The following is a 14,367-nucleotide window of genomic DNA, read 5'->3' as shown; positions in this document are numbered from 1 at the left end:
CAATTTTGACGTCCTTGCGGTCGTCGGATTCGCAAGAGCGGCCCAATCCATTTCATGTCTTAGATATTGATGTGACACACTTTGGAAATCATTTTTTCCGCCCTTCGAAACACGAAAGTCAGGTACTCTAAGTCCTCCGTACTGAGCCCAGCCTTGGTCTTTTCATCTTGCTTGGTCCTAGGTTACTCCAATACACCGGTAGACACAAAAAAGAGAGAAAACAAATAAAAACCAAATAAAATACTAAATATGCAATGCTCAGAATGGAAGTGCAAAAACAAGTAATCATGCATAGCGAATACTCCCTCCATTCCTAAATATAAGTCTTTGTAGAGATTTCACTAGAATGTTACATACGAAGCAACATGAATGAATCTATACTCTAAAGTTAGAGGTAATTACTAATTTCTGGCACCGCTACCGTCCTCCTTTTGTCTCCTCAGCGAGCGCACAGGGCGGACATGTCATTATGCACTGTAAAATCGAGATTACAGTTTATATACTCTGACCTTCAAACATGCCTACCTAGATTATTTTTAAAATCTAATTATATAATCTATTTTAATAATCCAGATTATCATAATATGTTGTGGTTTCAAACAGGCCATAAGCGCCCATGCACTCAACTTATCGTGTAGTAAACTAACCGCAGGCCCTGCTTTCGAAAAAAAAGGAAAAATACGCGTCTTGTTGTTTTCTCACAAGGAGGAAATACATAGTATGACCGTTGTTATGCATACTTCTTTTTATAGTACAAAACAAAACCGTGTTGGCCGCAGAACCTAATCATTTCGCAGGATCAACAACTAAGCATTCTTTCTCGATCGATAGCATGCAAATTGCGTGCCCCATCTTTTATAGGTAAAACGGAACCGTGTTGTCTGCGCAAGCCCACCCATTTCCCAGGATTAGGCACCAAGTTACGTGCAAGGCGTGTGGATTGTTGGACAAAAGGAGGAGGAGAAACGAGGTTTTCAACGGCTAAAACGGAGAGGTAGAACCACCTGACCTGACGGTAGCATCGCATCGTACTACCGGCTGTTGGCAAGGGGAAATAGGATGGCGAAGGGACCACGGAGCCCCCATGAAACGCGTGCACCGGGTTCCGGATGGATACGCCTTCGTTGGGTTGGTCACCGACTTTTTCCCCCCCGCCACCCAAATCTGGTAAATCCGGTCAACGGTCAACGCATGAGATTGCATGCACATGGTCCTTCATTTTTTTCCGTCCCGGCATACGGTGTAGTAGTACTAGTACTTTTCGTGGAGCCACCGTGCAGCGTAAACGTTGGACGGATGGACGATCTAAGCCGGCGGTTGGCTCGCTCTACCGTGCACAACGTATGTAGATGCATATGACGATTTTCTGACTGTTTACTACGGATAAGTTGTGTGTGATGATGAAGGGCGATGACGACGGCGTGCCTTGGTCTCGGCTTCAGTTTCTGCCTTAGGAAAAAAAGGAAAATACCCTGCGTCGGCGGAACAAGCACGGTGCAAACGGCATGGCGTCAAATCCAATCTCGCACCTAGACCACTAGAGGGTTCGTCACTCGTCACAGAAAGGAAAGGGAAGCCTGTCCCTAACTCCCACCAGAAAGAAAAGGCCGCAGGCAGGCAGGCCCCATCCAAACCCAACCAGAACAAAAGGAAGGAAGCTGCAGGCAGAGCACCCACCCACCCACCCACCAAGCCAAGCCAAGCCAAGCCAAGGACCGCGTCCACCAGAGCGGCGCCTCCCTCCCCGCACTCGTGTGAGAAGCCGAGCCCCGCGCAGGCAGGCACACGACACCGCAGCCAGCGTTCCCGTTCCTCCTCCTCCATCGCCACCATCTCCACCACCACCAGAGCCACAGAGTTGGCCCATAAAAACGAAAAAATCTCGCACGCAACCGCACCGATCTCCACCCCGACCCCGACCCGACCCGACCCGCCTCCGCCCCCACGCGGACGAGCGCCGTGCCCGCGCGCGCGCCACCTTCCCCGCGCCGATCTCGGCCGACGGGAGGCCCCGGGCATGGGCACGTGCGTGTCGCGGCCCAGCGCGTGCGTGGGGAAGCCCGGCACGCCGCGCTCCGGCGAGGCGGCGCGGGCCGCCGGGGCCTCCTCCCGCAGGCGCCGCCGCCGCAAGGCCCGCCGGAAGGCCCCCTCCCGCGCCGCCTCCATGGAGACCATCCAGGAGGCCGAGGGCCCCCCCGACCCCTCCTCCACCGCCGCCTCCAACTCCGGCGACTGCCGGACCTACAGCAACCCGGCCTTCCAAGGTGGGTAGGGATGCGCTGCTACGCTTTCTCCCAATCGCCTTTTCCGCCTCCGCCTCCGCCTCCGCCTCCGCCTCCGCGGGGAATAGATTCATGGATGGATGGATGCATAGATTTGATGATCTCCGGCCGGGGGACCATGCCGCGCGTCCTTCCTTCGGGGATTAAATTAAATTACCGCATCGTGCGCATCTATCCATCTATTATCTACCTACCTAGCCACGGCCGGGGATTTTTTTTAAAATAATAATTCATCGACCGCTTATTGAATTTCACCGCCGCCTCGTTCCGTAGATAGATAGATAGATAGATAGACATAAGAGTGGGATCACTGCGCGGCGTAATTGGTTACTAGTACTACTTGGTTAGCGCACGCCGGTTTATTGCGCCAATCAATCAATGGCATTGTACTCCGATTCGCCGCCCACCTGACGTTGAATTGGGGTACTTTACCTTTCCTGCAGTCACCGGGAGCATGGAGGAGGCCTGGTACGACTCCTTCGCCATCAGCGAGTCCGACGACGGCGAGGACGATTTCCACAGCGTGCAAGACGGTAACGACCACCCTCCGTATACATACATACACGTGCAATGTACCACTAGCCTACATGTGTTGGTTTCAAGCCTCTTGAGCGTTTGAGCTTTTCTGTTTGACTCTGCAGACGCCTTCTCGCTCAACGGCTTGGAGAGCGAAGCGGCATTGGGTACGAGGGATGCCAATGGCGGGAGCTTCAATGGAGCTGAGCACCACCATAGGAAGCCAAGGTCCAGCGAGCTGCCCAAGGGGAATTTGGAGAACGGTGCGAGGCCCTCTGCTGGCCATGAGGATGGGGTGAGTCTTTCGGGCGGTGCTAGCCCGAATGCTGGAGGGGGGATACTGGACGATTGTGGTCTCCTGCCAAACAACTGTTTGCCATGTATGGCCTCAGCTGTTGGTGTGAATGAGAAGAAGAGAGCACTTTCCACAAGCCCAACTCAGTCGATGAAGATGCCTTCGTTGAAGCTCTCGTTCAAGAAGAAGTCTGGGGAAGCCAACCCGTCGTCCGCGCTATGTAAGCAATTCTTCATCCATTGTTGGGTCATATAGTTTCTTCTTCTTCTTCTTAGGAGCTTAATTACACTGGCATCATAAAATTATTAAAGAAACATTTGTATCTTTTTCAGTGTCTACAAAAGATTTCCTTGAAAGGCCTCTAGCAGGTTCTCAAGTACAGTTATGCTTGTTGGAAAAGAAGGCGCTGAATAGCTGGTCTCATATTGATCCTGGTACATTCAAAGTCCGGGGATCTAACTATCTTAGGTAAACATCATTCACTGATTATTTTCAACATACTGGCAACCTTGTTCATTTCCACAATGCATTCTATTGGAAAGTGACTGACCTTCAGTTCAATTGGAATTCTTCAGAGATAAAAAGAAGGAGCTTGCTCAAAATTGTGCAGCATACTATCCATTTGGCGTTGATGTATACTTATCACCGCAAAAGCTCAATCATATATCTCGATTTGTCAAGCTTCCTGATACTCAAACCTCCAGCAAGCTCCCACCCCTTTTGGTGGTCAATGTACAGGTGTGTTAAGACTCTGCCAAACAGTTACACATTTGTCGAAATATATTCTGAAGAGTTTACAACATTGTTGATGCACTGGTTCAGAGCTATGGTTCTGCCCACAGTTCCTTTCTAGTGTTTCTCAGTTTGTTTAATAATTACATGTGAAAACTCTTGTTTGTTTGGGTAGAAATCTGTGAAGATGTAACTGGGTGTTTACATGCTTTGAGCCATCTTTGTGAGTTTAGCTGTAATTATGCTTTTAGTATGACGTACAGTTTTTTTTTCTCAAATAATATGATGTGCAGTTTTACATAATAAAATAGTAGCATTATGAACGATAGAAGTCATTGTATATTTGTATTTGACAAGGCTGCAACATGTTATGTATTGGGGTTTGATGGATATCTGGGAAAAAGAGAAACCAGTTACCGATTTAATTAAGTAGTAGAATAGTATGTGCCATATTCAAGTTGAAGAGGACTCGAGCCTGGTTGATGGGCAGTGGGTTTGTACATTTACTGCCCCTCCTACCAGTTGCTTATGTGACCCCTGGATGATTACTAGCTGAGACAATGTGTTCACCACAAACACTTTAACTTTCAAGATAAGGACACTGCTAGTGCTATAAAAAGTAGAGGCCAACGGGGAAGGAGATTCTGTGGCTTTGCCTTTAAAAGGGCAACGAGATTATGAGGGCAAATAGGCAATGTCTTGTTCATCCTACAAAAGGAATGAGCAAGCTTTAATTTCGCCCCACTGGGATTTGAACTAGGCTCCAAGGAGTCGCTAGTGCTCCCAGTAACCAATGGGCTATTGCCCAGTCCTGATACAAAGGGGCTTGATAGAGCCCCCTGATCAACTGTGTCTAAGAAGATTACTATGCCTGAATTCTCTCGCAGTAGTTCAGCAAATTGTCAGTTGTGTAATTAAAATCAATGAATGTGAATTTTTTGCTTAACTAGAGTTTCTTTGTACTGACATTCTCTGCCCTCGTTACATTTTAATCAGTGGTCTGACAATGTCATCTTTTATGCATTTTTATCAGGTTCCATTATATCCTGCTTCACTCTTTCAGAATGAAACCGATGGGGAAGGCATGAGCTTTGTTTTGTATTTTAGGCTTTCTGAAGGTTACTCAAAAGAGCTTCCGCCCTTATTCATAGAGAATATCAGGGTAAGATTTTTTATGGTTCTCATATCTTGCACAGCTTCAGTACTACTTATGTTCTGTGTATATAAATCAAGTACATGTGATGACGATGGTAGTTTGAATGCCGTATTATAGATGCTGTTTGTTTGGTATAATATCCTTATGTTGAGAATGGCCATTTTCTAATCATTTTGTGAATGTACTGAAAATTTGATGCAATGCCGTTGATGAACAAATTTTTCCTGCATTTAAACCTGGGAATGCCAGCTTTAGTGATAACTGAAAGGCGTTTTCAGGCCTAGAGCTAAAAGCTTCATATGTTACCATACTGCATTTTCTTGTAAGTTATGGGCTGTAGGGTTAACTTTCTAGGCACATTGAACTCTGTTGATCAAGATAAAAACTATAGAAGGTGTATTAACACTTCTGGGTAGTAGGGCCAAAATGCGGTTTCAGTAAACGAGGTTTATTCAGGAATTGTATTGATCAGTTTATAAATGATAATCTATCAACGGACACCTTTGGAATCTTTAGCAGAGGCGCTTTTGCATTTGAATGCACTCGTGAATTACTGTATCTAGTCAGTTTTCCTGTACTAATTATTTTTGGAAGTCGACAACATTGTGACTCTTGTTCATTTGACTTGCCAAACAGAGGTTGGTTGATGATGATGTAGAAAAAATAAAAGGATTTCCTATGGAAACAAGCATACCATTTCGGGAACGGCTTAAGATACTTGGACGCGTGGCTAATCTGGAGGACCTTCCTTTAAGTGCCGCAGAGAGGAAGCTAATGCATGCATACAATGAGAAGCCTGTGCTTTCTAGACCTCAGCATCAATTTTTCCTGGTTAGTTGTGCTTTTAGTACCTTTGTTAGTAGTAGCACTTAGCTAGTGCGCCACTGAGCAATAAGTGCAATGCTATAAGATACCATTAGGTCCTGTACTTTTGTTACTCATTCAAGGAGTGTGAGAGCATCTTATCTTTTTGTGCAGGGTGATAACTACTTTGAGGTTGACATTGACATGCATAGATTTGGCTACATCTCAAGGAAAGGTTTCGAGACATTTCTGGACAGGCTAAAAATATGCATGCTAGATGTTGGGCTAACCATCCAGGTATGTCACTCGTATTATAACTGTTCCTGAGCTAATACCTCCGTTTTTTATTACTTTGTGATGGAAGATAGTTTAGTTACCGTGCTTGCTTTTTTCTCACTCTGCAGGGAAACAAACCCGAAGAACTGCCGGAGCAGGTCTTGTGCTGTGTTAGGTTGAACGGGATAGATTATGCACAATATCGGCCACTGATGACAAATGGCGCCTGAACTTGATGACTTGCAAGGACCAGCTAACCATTGTTTGTTTGGGATCTGGGAGGTGGCCAGATGATGCCAAGGCGCGGCGAGGCCCCTTGAGGTTTCTGGCCAGGAAACCAGAGGTGGATTCCTCGTGGGTCACTGCCGCAAGAAGCGCGAGTGAGCGGCTGCATGTAAAATCTGTATATCATTACATGAGCTCCGATTGCCTCTGCCTGCTGTTGTTGCTGCCCGTGATTCTGGAGTTAGTAAATATGGCTAATTTGCCCGGGGAATGTTAGGTTTTAGATCTGCGTCAAAACAAAAAATAGGTTTGGTCGGGTGCACCTGGAACATGCATGAAGAGGATTTGTGGAGAATGTGAGCTGCTTTGCAATGGTGTGGAATGTGAACACCGGAGGCGTTGTATAAGTGCATACCTCACATGAGACGAGAAATAATGGAGCATGTTCTGCAAGCCTGGAACACATTGTCATACATGATGATGTTGAGTTGGTTTTCCATTACGCCTAACCATCTCCAGCGAGCTTTGCCTGCCCTTTTGTCTCTCTACGCTCTATGGAGCTGTGTCTGGTTCCTAGCCACGCATTATCACTCTTAGAGCAGCTCCAGTAGTTTTATTTAGACACAACATCTTCAACTTCAATAGATGATGTTCGCACCTCGGGATGCAGGCGGGCCGGGATGCTCGCGGATAATGCGGCAGCCCGCATGAGCCCTCTACAAACCCGCCAAGGCAGCTGATGCATGTAATACAGCCAGCCGATACAGACTACAGAAATGTTGCTACTTTCCACTACTAACAAGGTGCAGGTGCAAACTTTCTATCTCTAATCTCATGACAGCAACGTCCAGATATAGAAACACATAAGATTACTTGTCAAGCCACAATCTTCACATTCAGTAAACCCAACAGGATTCTTGCACAAATCTGAAACACGACGCCCATTCACATTCAGCAAAGTGAACAGAATTACATGGTAATGCACAGATAATTCAGATAATGCGCTTAACGCTAACAACATCACACATATATGAGCACTATCGATGCTTTAATCTTCAGAATTCACAGGATAACCAGGGTGGTTGTCGGTTTCTAGTTGCCTTCTAGTGTCCGATGTGGAGGCGTGAACATCATGGAGCTGTGGAGGCGTGAACATCATGGAGCTCTTCAGACCGTATATCATACGGACGAAAGGAACCTACACCCAAGCAAAACTTGACGAATACCAAAGATTATGGAGCTCTTCAGACCCTATATCACACGAACGAAAGGAACCTACATCCAAGCAAAACTTGATGAGAATACCAAAGATAATGGAGCTCTTGAGACCGTATATCACACGAACGAAAGGAACCTACACCAAGCAAAACTTGATGAGAATACCAAAGATTATGAAGCTCTTTAGACCGTATATCACTCTTACATAAAACTTTATATGGCTTGAAATTATGTCAACAATGGCATTAACTTAATGAAATTACCGAAGGTGAAGACACTTTATATACATGGAGTGTGCTGTAATGGATAACAACAAGTCCTTGCTGCGAAGCTGGGCAGTGGATATTATTATGTCAAAGGAGAACAACCAAAAGAGAATCAACGTCATTATTATGTCAAAGGAGAAAACCAAAAGACAGCACCAGTACTATAACGGAAAAACAGAAATCAGGATGATCATGCTATGTTTCTAGTAGTAGTACCATTCTTGGATGCTCATAGTGTTACATATGAAGCTCACAAAACTATCTTATTTCCCATGACCAGGTTGATCACATAACATGCATTTATCTTATTTCATAGGGATGACAATGGATACCCATTACCCACGTACCCTGCAGGTAAAAACCCTATTTGGGTAAGGGTATCGATCAAAGCAATACCCATGCATATATAAAAAGGGAAAATTTGAAATCCATCAGATATAGTGTGTATGGGTATGGTTTAGTATAACCTATACCCGTGTATCCATGTACCCGCATATAATTTAAAAATAGGCCTTAAATATTATTTATTCACATATTAAACATATTATATGTACATAAATCCCGCAGCCAGCCCACGTTGAGAATGTGTTGCTGTCATGAAGTGTTCTTATTTATACATTATTATTATAAGTTGTTCTTTATAACTATGCATACTTGAATTGGTGTGTTGCAAATCTGGGTAATTTTACTCGCGGGTATCCATTTACCCTGACGGATGATGGGTATGGGAAAATATTGTACCCATGACGAGTATGGGTACGGTGATGGGGTAAGGTTTGGGGCGGCAGGTAAGGGTACGGGGTAGCTCCACCCATACCCAAACCCGACGGGTGCCATCCCTATATTTCCCATTCCATCCCCACTTTAATAAGCTAGAGAAAACTTTATGAATCCATCTTACCAAACATAAATGTAGACATGAGTAAATGAACATATGTATTTCAAGATTAGGCTTACCTAATGTTGCATTCCATAAATAACATCATTTGTTATCGTATTGACGGGCTTCGTTCCTGGAATGAGAGGAAAGAGATGTTGAATTTTTATCATCAAAACACCAAAGAATGCTAAATATCACTAAAAATAGAGCCTGTTACCGCGAGGTTGCAACCAGTCTTGTAGACAGATCAATGCCTCTACAGTGGTTTCTATCATTCTGCTCATATAGTCACTGAGTATTCTTCCTCCGGTGGAGAAGGCAGACTCTCATGCTACAATAGATGCAGGTGCAGCCAATGCATCCTTTGCTATCCGAGACACTATAGGGTACTTGTGTGCATTTGTTGACCACCAACATAGTATGTCGAAGCCATCTTCTTGCGGGCAAACATCATCTTTTATGTAAATATCAAGTTCACTCATCTTTGCTCGATTTTATTGATGTTGCTTAAAATGTTTGTTCCATTGATCCCATGGGTTATCAATACTTGTACTAACATTGTTGGTTCCTTGATCATTCTTCATATGTGAGTCACCCTCATGCACAAAATATTCAACAAATAGATCTTTGAATGTTCTTTTCACTTTAGCAAGATATCTCGTTGCCTCACTTTCAAGTCTAGATTTGAAGCAAAATTCCAAGAATTTGAATTTGTACCTTGGGTCGAGTATGACTAGAAGACAACCGGTTAAGTATGACAACTTCCAATACTTTATGAACTTCTTCTGCATTGCTTCAACCATAGATTTGATGACAACATCCTTATGTTCGACCACTCTTTGCAATGCTAGATGGATTTTCCAAAGTTCATGGAAATACAAATGAGCCGTTGGATATAATGTACCGGAAACCACCGCAAACAGATTCCGTCGTTTCCCATTCAACATTTGTAGGTAGACACGTAAATGATGTGTCTTGCAACATCATAACCGCGAATGCTCTCCTATACTCTAGGGCTGTTTTGATCGTCAAATGTGTTGAATTCCACCGTGTAACTACGTCTAGAGATAGGTTCTTTTTTGCAAGCAATGCCTTCTTGTTCAACTATTTCTCTAAATTTATGTTTTCGAGTGGGGGAGCTTCTAACAAACTTGATGCTTTCCTTGATAGTATCCACTGCCTTGCAAGTAACCTCCAACCCATCTTGGCCCATAATGTTGATGGCATGAGATGCACATCGACCATGTAAAAGATCTCCTTTACAAGGTAGCAAACTCTTTCCTAGAAAATTGGATTTGATGAAGCCCACACATGAGTTGTTGTTTGATGCATTGTCTAGAGTGATGAAGAAAAATCTTCGTTGTCAAACCCCACTCTTGGATGCATTCTAAAATGATATTAAATAAATTTGCTCCATCATGTGGTGTTTTTGCCTCGGAAAACAGATCACTTGCACCCCACCATGGCTGCCTTGGCCTCCCTTCTATGATGGCCGCTGCCTCCTCTCTGGCCTTGAATCTAGTGGCTCCGCCATAGATTTGGTCAATTCAGCCGCGAATCAGCCACCATTGTGCGGGGACGCCATGGATCAACCTCCATTCAGCCTCAAGGGACTGTCGCTCCTCCATGAGAGCCCTGACCTTTGCGTCTCGTCGCCCACTTCCTCCACAACATCCATGGTGACGGCAACTGGCGACACGCTGCATTGCATAATACATCTCAAATCTCTATCTCTGTCTCTATTTCTCTATTTCTCTATTTCTCATCTATACCTATTAAAAAAGGAACTATTAATTCTATCCATTTGTCATCCTTTCTACAAAACCCCTTGCATTTTATGTGAATTAACCCTGAGTCCAACTTAAGTCATAGCTGCACCTTTTTTTGTAGTTTTTTCAGAAAATCCCTTAACTTGTGAGGCAATTAATTTGTCGTCCATATTTAAGTCAAACAAATCATTTTTTGTGTTTTAACATAAAACCCATGGATTTTTTCTGTTAATCAATCTGCAGTCCATTTGAAACAAATGTTTTTTCTAAATTATCTATATTTTTTAAACCGTAACTCTGATTTAAACATGTTATATATGAAATTTTATTAAAAATTGTGTGGAATCTAAACATGGTATTATTTTACCTGTTAATTTGAAATATATATAATATTTTGGATACGATCTTAATCTATAACAAACGGTCTTTTTTCTGTTGTACCGATGGTGATCCCAATTGCAAAAAAACAACCACTAAAACCAGATTGATACGAAAGAAAACATCAACAACCATGCATGCACACCTAATTGCCCCATGAATCCTCATTGCCACATAAACCACATGAAATGTATGTAGTCATATGTCTATGAGCTCTTACATCCTATGTTGGAATGGACTATTTAGCTAGTCACCACATGAACATCCAAAATTTTGTCGGGACTTGAATATTGCAGAGCAATTTCCACGCCTTTTCCTCCGTCCCCGTACTAAAAGAACGGGAAGTACCTTCAAGCCATGCCTCACACCTTTGTTTAGTTTCCACAAGCATCCTATATGTTGATTTTTACATAGAAGACTCCACTCCTTTCAAAATTCCAGCTCCAAAGGTCTTCCATATTTCTTGTGCACGGTGGTATCCCTAAGATCATAGTAACGCCAATGGGCATAAATACCTCTTCCATGTGTTGTTTGTCTATGCAGTCGCTAGTGCCTCGATAAGTTCAGCCACCAAGGCCGAAGGATTAGAGACCAAGTATCTATATGGTCTCAACATCTCATCATGTGGAAACCAATTATCTTCCCATATGTGTGTAGTTGCCTTGTTGCCAATATGTTTGATCAACACTTGCGTCAATACACCCCTTCCTTCTATAATAGCTCTCTAGATCTGGCTTCGATGATTAACAAGAGTTGCATGCAATATGGATGAATTTGGAAAGTAAATACTCCTTAGCACACAAGCGCTCAACTATTTCGGTCGCTGCAACATAGACCATGCTTGCCGTGAAAGAAAAGGAAAGTTAAATAGCTCAAAGTCTTTTAATCCAAGTCCACACTTACCTTTTGGTCGTGTCATTACTTTCCACGATACACAATGTGGTTTATCATGTCCATCTTTACTGCCCCACCAAAACTTCCTTATCAACATATTAAAATGCTCACAAAGTCCTCTTGGTAACTTGAAACATGACATCCAATAGACTTGAATGACTTAGGCTACGACTTTTACCATAACTTCTTTCTCTACCGATGGTAAAGCCTTTTGTAGCTACCACTCTTGAGTCTTTCTCTACATGATGTTCGTGCATTGGAATTTCCACCACACTGTAGAGCAGCCGTTAGGTAGCTGCGTTGTGTTGGTCTATAGGGCCCTGAATGATTCTTCGTAGATCCCTATTGAGCTTGCTTGATTGTTACTTTAACGTGATCTCTTGCATCAGTGTTGTGCACTTGTGCTTACCTTTTGTGTTGTAAATGCAGGGGAAGGGGTGAGGAGTCAGCTGCCTGCCATTTCATTAGGCCCTAGTGTGGTGTACAGTGGCCTTCACATCGAAATAACGAGAGCTTTTAGATGATCTCGAGATGGTGAGGAGCTGAGAGTACCTAGATTGTGAAGGACAGACTGTCATGCTGCCTATGAGCCATCGTCCCATGTGGATAATCATGCTATTGTGCCTCGTCTGTGTCGCACTGATCAGGGCGTATGTGTACCTCCCGTGGCACTACTCGCAATGCTACCTCTTTGCTTCTAGCGTCTGCACGCTGTTCAAGGATTATCTCCCGTCCATTTGCTGCCGGGAGCGAACTGATGACGAGATCATCTCAGATGCTCTTATCAAGGATATCCTTGGAATGACCATGTCCGCGTCAAATAATCCAAATATTGCTTTTATGTTCTTTACACCTAGTTCATTGCCCTTTGAGAAATTATGGCAGAATTTTTTGCAGGTTTGCCTGATTTCACCTCTTGTCCTTGTGCTGGTCTGCTAACTGGTGATGCCAAGGTATCATCAAATCAAATGGTTGCTCCCCTTGGTGATCCGGTTTGTTGTGATTGGTGCTTGAAAATTAGGGTGATAGTGGTCTACTTTGTGGCTAATTCATGTTTTCTAAAAAAATATATATCATGCCCGTTGGTGAATTACGAATTCTAGTGTAGCATTTATGTGCTTGATTTACTTGCTCCACATGAATAGATTGTGTACATAAATTGTGATGCTATATATCACATTCCATGATATAGCATTCATGATATACAAACCATTATGCATTCATAGGCCAATCGAAATCAGCTACTCAAGATCTTTGTGGTGTAATCCTTGAGACTACACTCATATAGTATGTGCTTGCCAACTGTTTGTTCTTATGCGTGTCTGTTCTTACATTTTTTATTTACTCTAGATTCATTGCCACATTGTTTGGCCATTATGTTGTGTGTCCGTCCCTGTGGGTAGGTCTCCGTGAGATTGGGTATGTTTGATGCGCCTATTTTCTCCTATATGCAGGTTTGCCCAAATTTATTTGATCTATGCGAAAGTCAGTGAGAAATCGATAGGTGGTTGATTAGCTACGTTATTTTAAAGGTGATCTATGCCAAAATGACCGAACAAGGGTCTCCGCAGGTTCTTGCAGAAGCATAGTGGTGATGAGACATTTCTTGTTGCTGATTATAAACTTGGAAATGATACATAGTATTTTTAAAGGTGATCTATCCATGGAAATGACGTGTTTGTCAAATTGCTTAAGGGTGATTAGTATTTTACATGTTGCAATTTCCTTATTATTATAATACTTAAAATGTTGCTAATCTTAGGGGATGTCACATGCATGTTTGTTTGCTCTGTTATTTTTCTTGTGGGCTTTCACATCCAGGTTCACCTGCCATCAATATAACCATGGCTACGTTAGAAGATGGTGGATGAAATGTTCATGCTACTTCAAGTTATTTGCATTTAAAACTATTATTAGTAGTTACACAATGGTGTTCACCTCCTATGATGGGTACTTTCACTGTAGAGCTTATGCTATCTGGATGCTAGAAGTTTCTTAACCGTTAATTTGTTTTTTAGAATTTTAAATATTGATCTTTCAGAATCATATCGGTGCCTTCTAGAGATTAAAATTCATGTTTAATCCATAGACGAAACAAACCTCTGAGTTGCTACATTGATGGTGTTGATTGGTTCTGGTGTATGAGATCTCTTATGCTAAAACATTATGGTGCTTTGCTAACTGATGGTGGTTCTTTGTACTTGTTAAGAAAAACTTAACGCTAACAACCGTTGTTTTATTTTTACTGGAGAAAAAATATGTGTGGACTCATAAAAATAAATGCACAGAAAATGCAATTAGACGCTTAAGCAAGGCAAGTGCGACACAAACATGCTTGGCGGGCCCCAACCACTAGTACACCACATGGGCCGGCCGGCCCGAGCGTTCGACAATCCGTCGCAATTTGCGACCGATCTGTCTCGCTCCTTTTTATTTTTTGTTTCTTATACCCTAAAAATGGATCTGTCTCACTCCTTCGGTCCTTCCCCTCGCTCAATCTGTCGTGCCGCTGCCTCGCTAAGGCTCAGCTCCACCGTCGCCGCCTCGCTAGGGTTCGCCTCCACCGTCGCCGCCTCGCACTGCAACCTCCTGCCACCGCCACCACCATCCCGACGCTTGCCACCTTCGGCCTTTGCCCCGACGCTCCGTCGCCGGCTGTCTGCCCTGACTCCAGGC

The 14,367-nt window shown here is 43.5% G+C and overlaps 1 protein-coding gene across 1 annotated transcript; it reads left to right on the top strand.

Moving 5' to 3' along the window:
- Nucleotides 1-1,701: 1,701 nt before the first annotated feature.
- On the top strand, nt 1,702-6,759 carry LOC123447240. Its single transcript, XM_045123826.1, has 9 exons — nt 1,702-2,264; nt 2,726-2,815; nt 2,924-3,313; nt 3,426-3,561; nt 3,669-3,831; nt 4,859-4,987; nt 5,618-5,812; nt 5,960-6,082; nt 6,190-6,759. The coding sequence occupies exons 1-9, from the start codon at nt 2,018-2,020 to the stop codon at nt 6,289-6,291; spliced, it is 1,575 nt and encodes a 524-aa protein (XP_044979761.1). The 5' UTR covers nt 1,702-2,017; the 3' UTR covers nt 6,292-6,759.
- Nucleotides 6,760-14,367: the final 7,608 nt, after the last annotated feature.

This window comes from Hordeum vulgare, chromosome 4H, assembly GCF_904849725.1.
Source record: "Hordeum vulgare subsp. vulgare chromosome 4H, MorexV3_pseudomolecules_assembly, whole genome shotgun sequence".
In the NCBI taxonomy this organism is placed as follows: domain Eukaryota; kingdom Viridiplantae; phylum Streptophyta; class Magnoliopsida; order Poales; family Poaceae; genus Hordeum; species Hordeum vulgare.
This window is presented reverse-complemented; position numbering and strand designations above follow the sequence as displayed.

Bases quoted from the DNA above. Each gene is read 5' to 3' on its own strand.
- LOC123447240 (XM_045123826.1), top strand. From the start codon at position 2,018: ATGGGCACGTGCGTGTCGCGGCCCAGCGCGTGCGTGGGGAAGCCCGGC. The intron at 2,265-2,725 runs GTGGGTAGGGAT...CCTTTCCTGCAG, and splicing joins CAGCAACCCGGCCTTCCAAG to TCACCGGGAGCATGGAGGAG. The intron at 3,832-4,858 runs GTGTGTTAAGAC...CATTTTTATCAG, and splicing joins TTTTGGTGGTCAATGTACAG to GTTCCATTATATCCTGCTTC.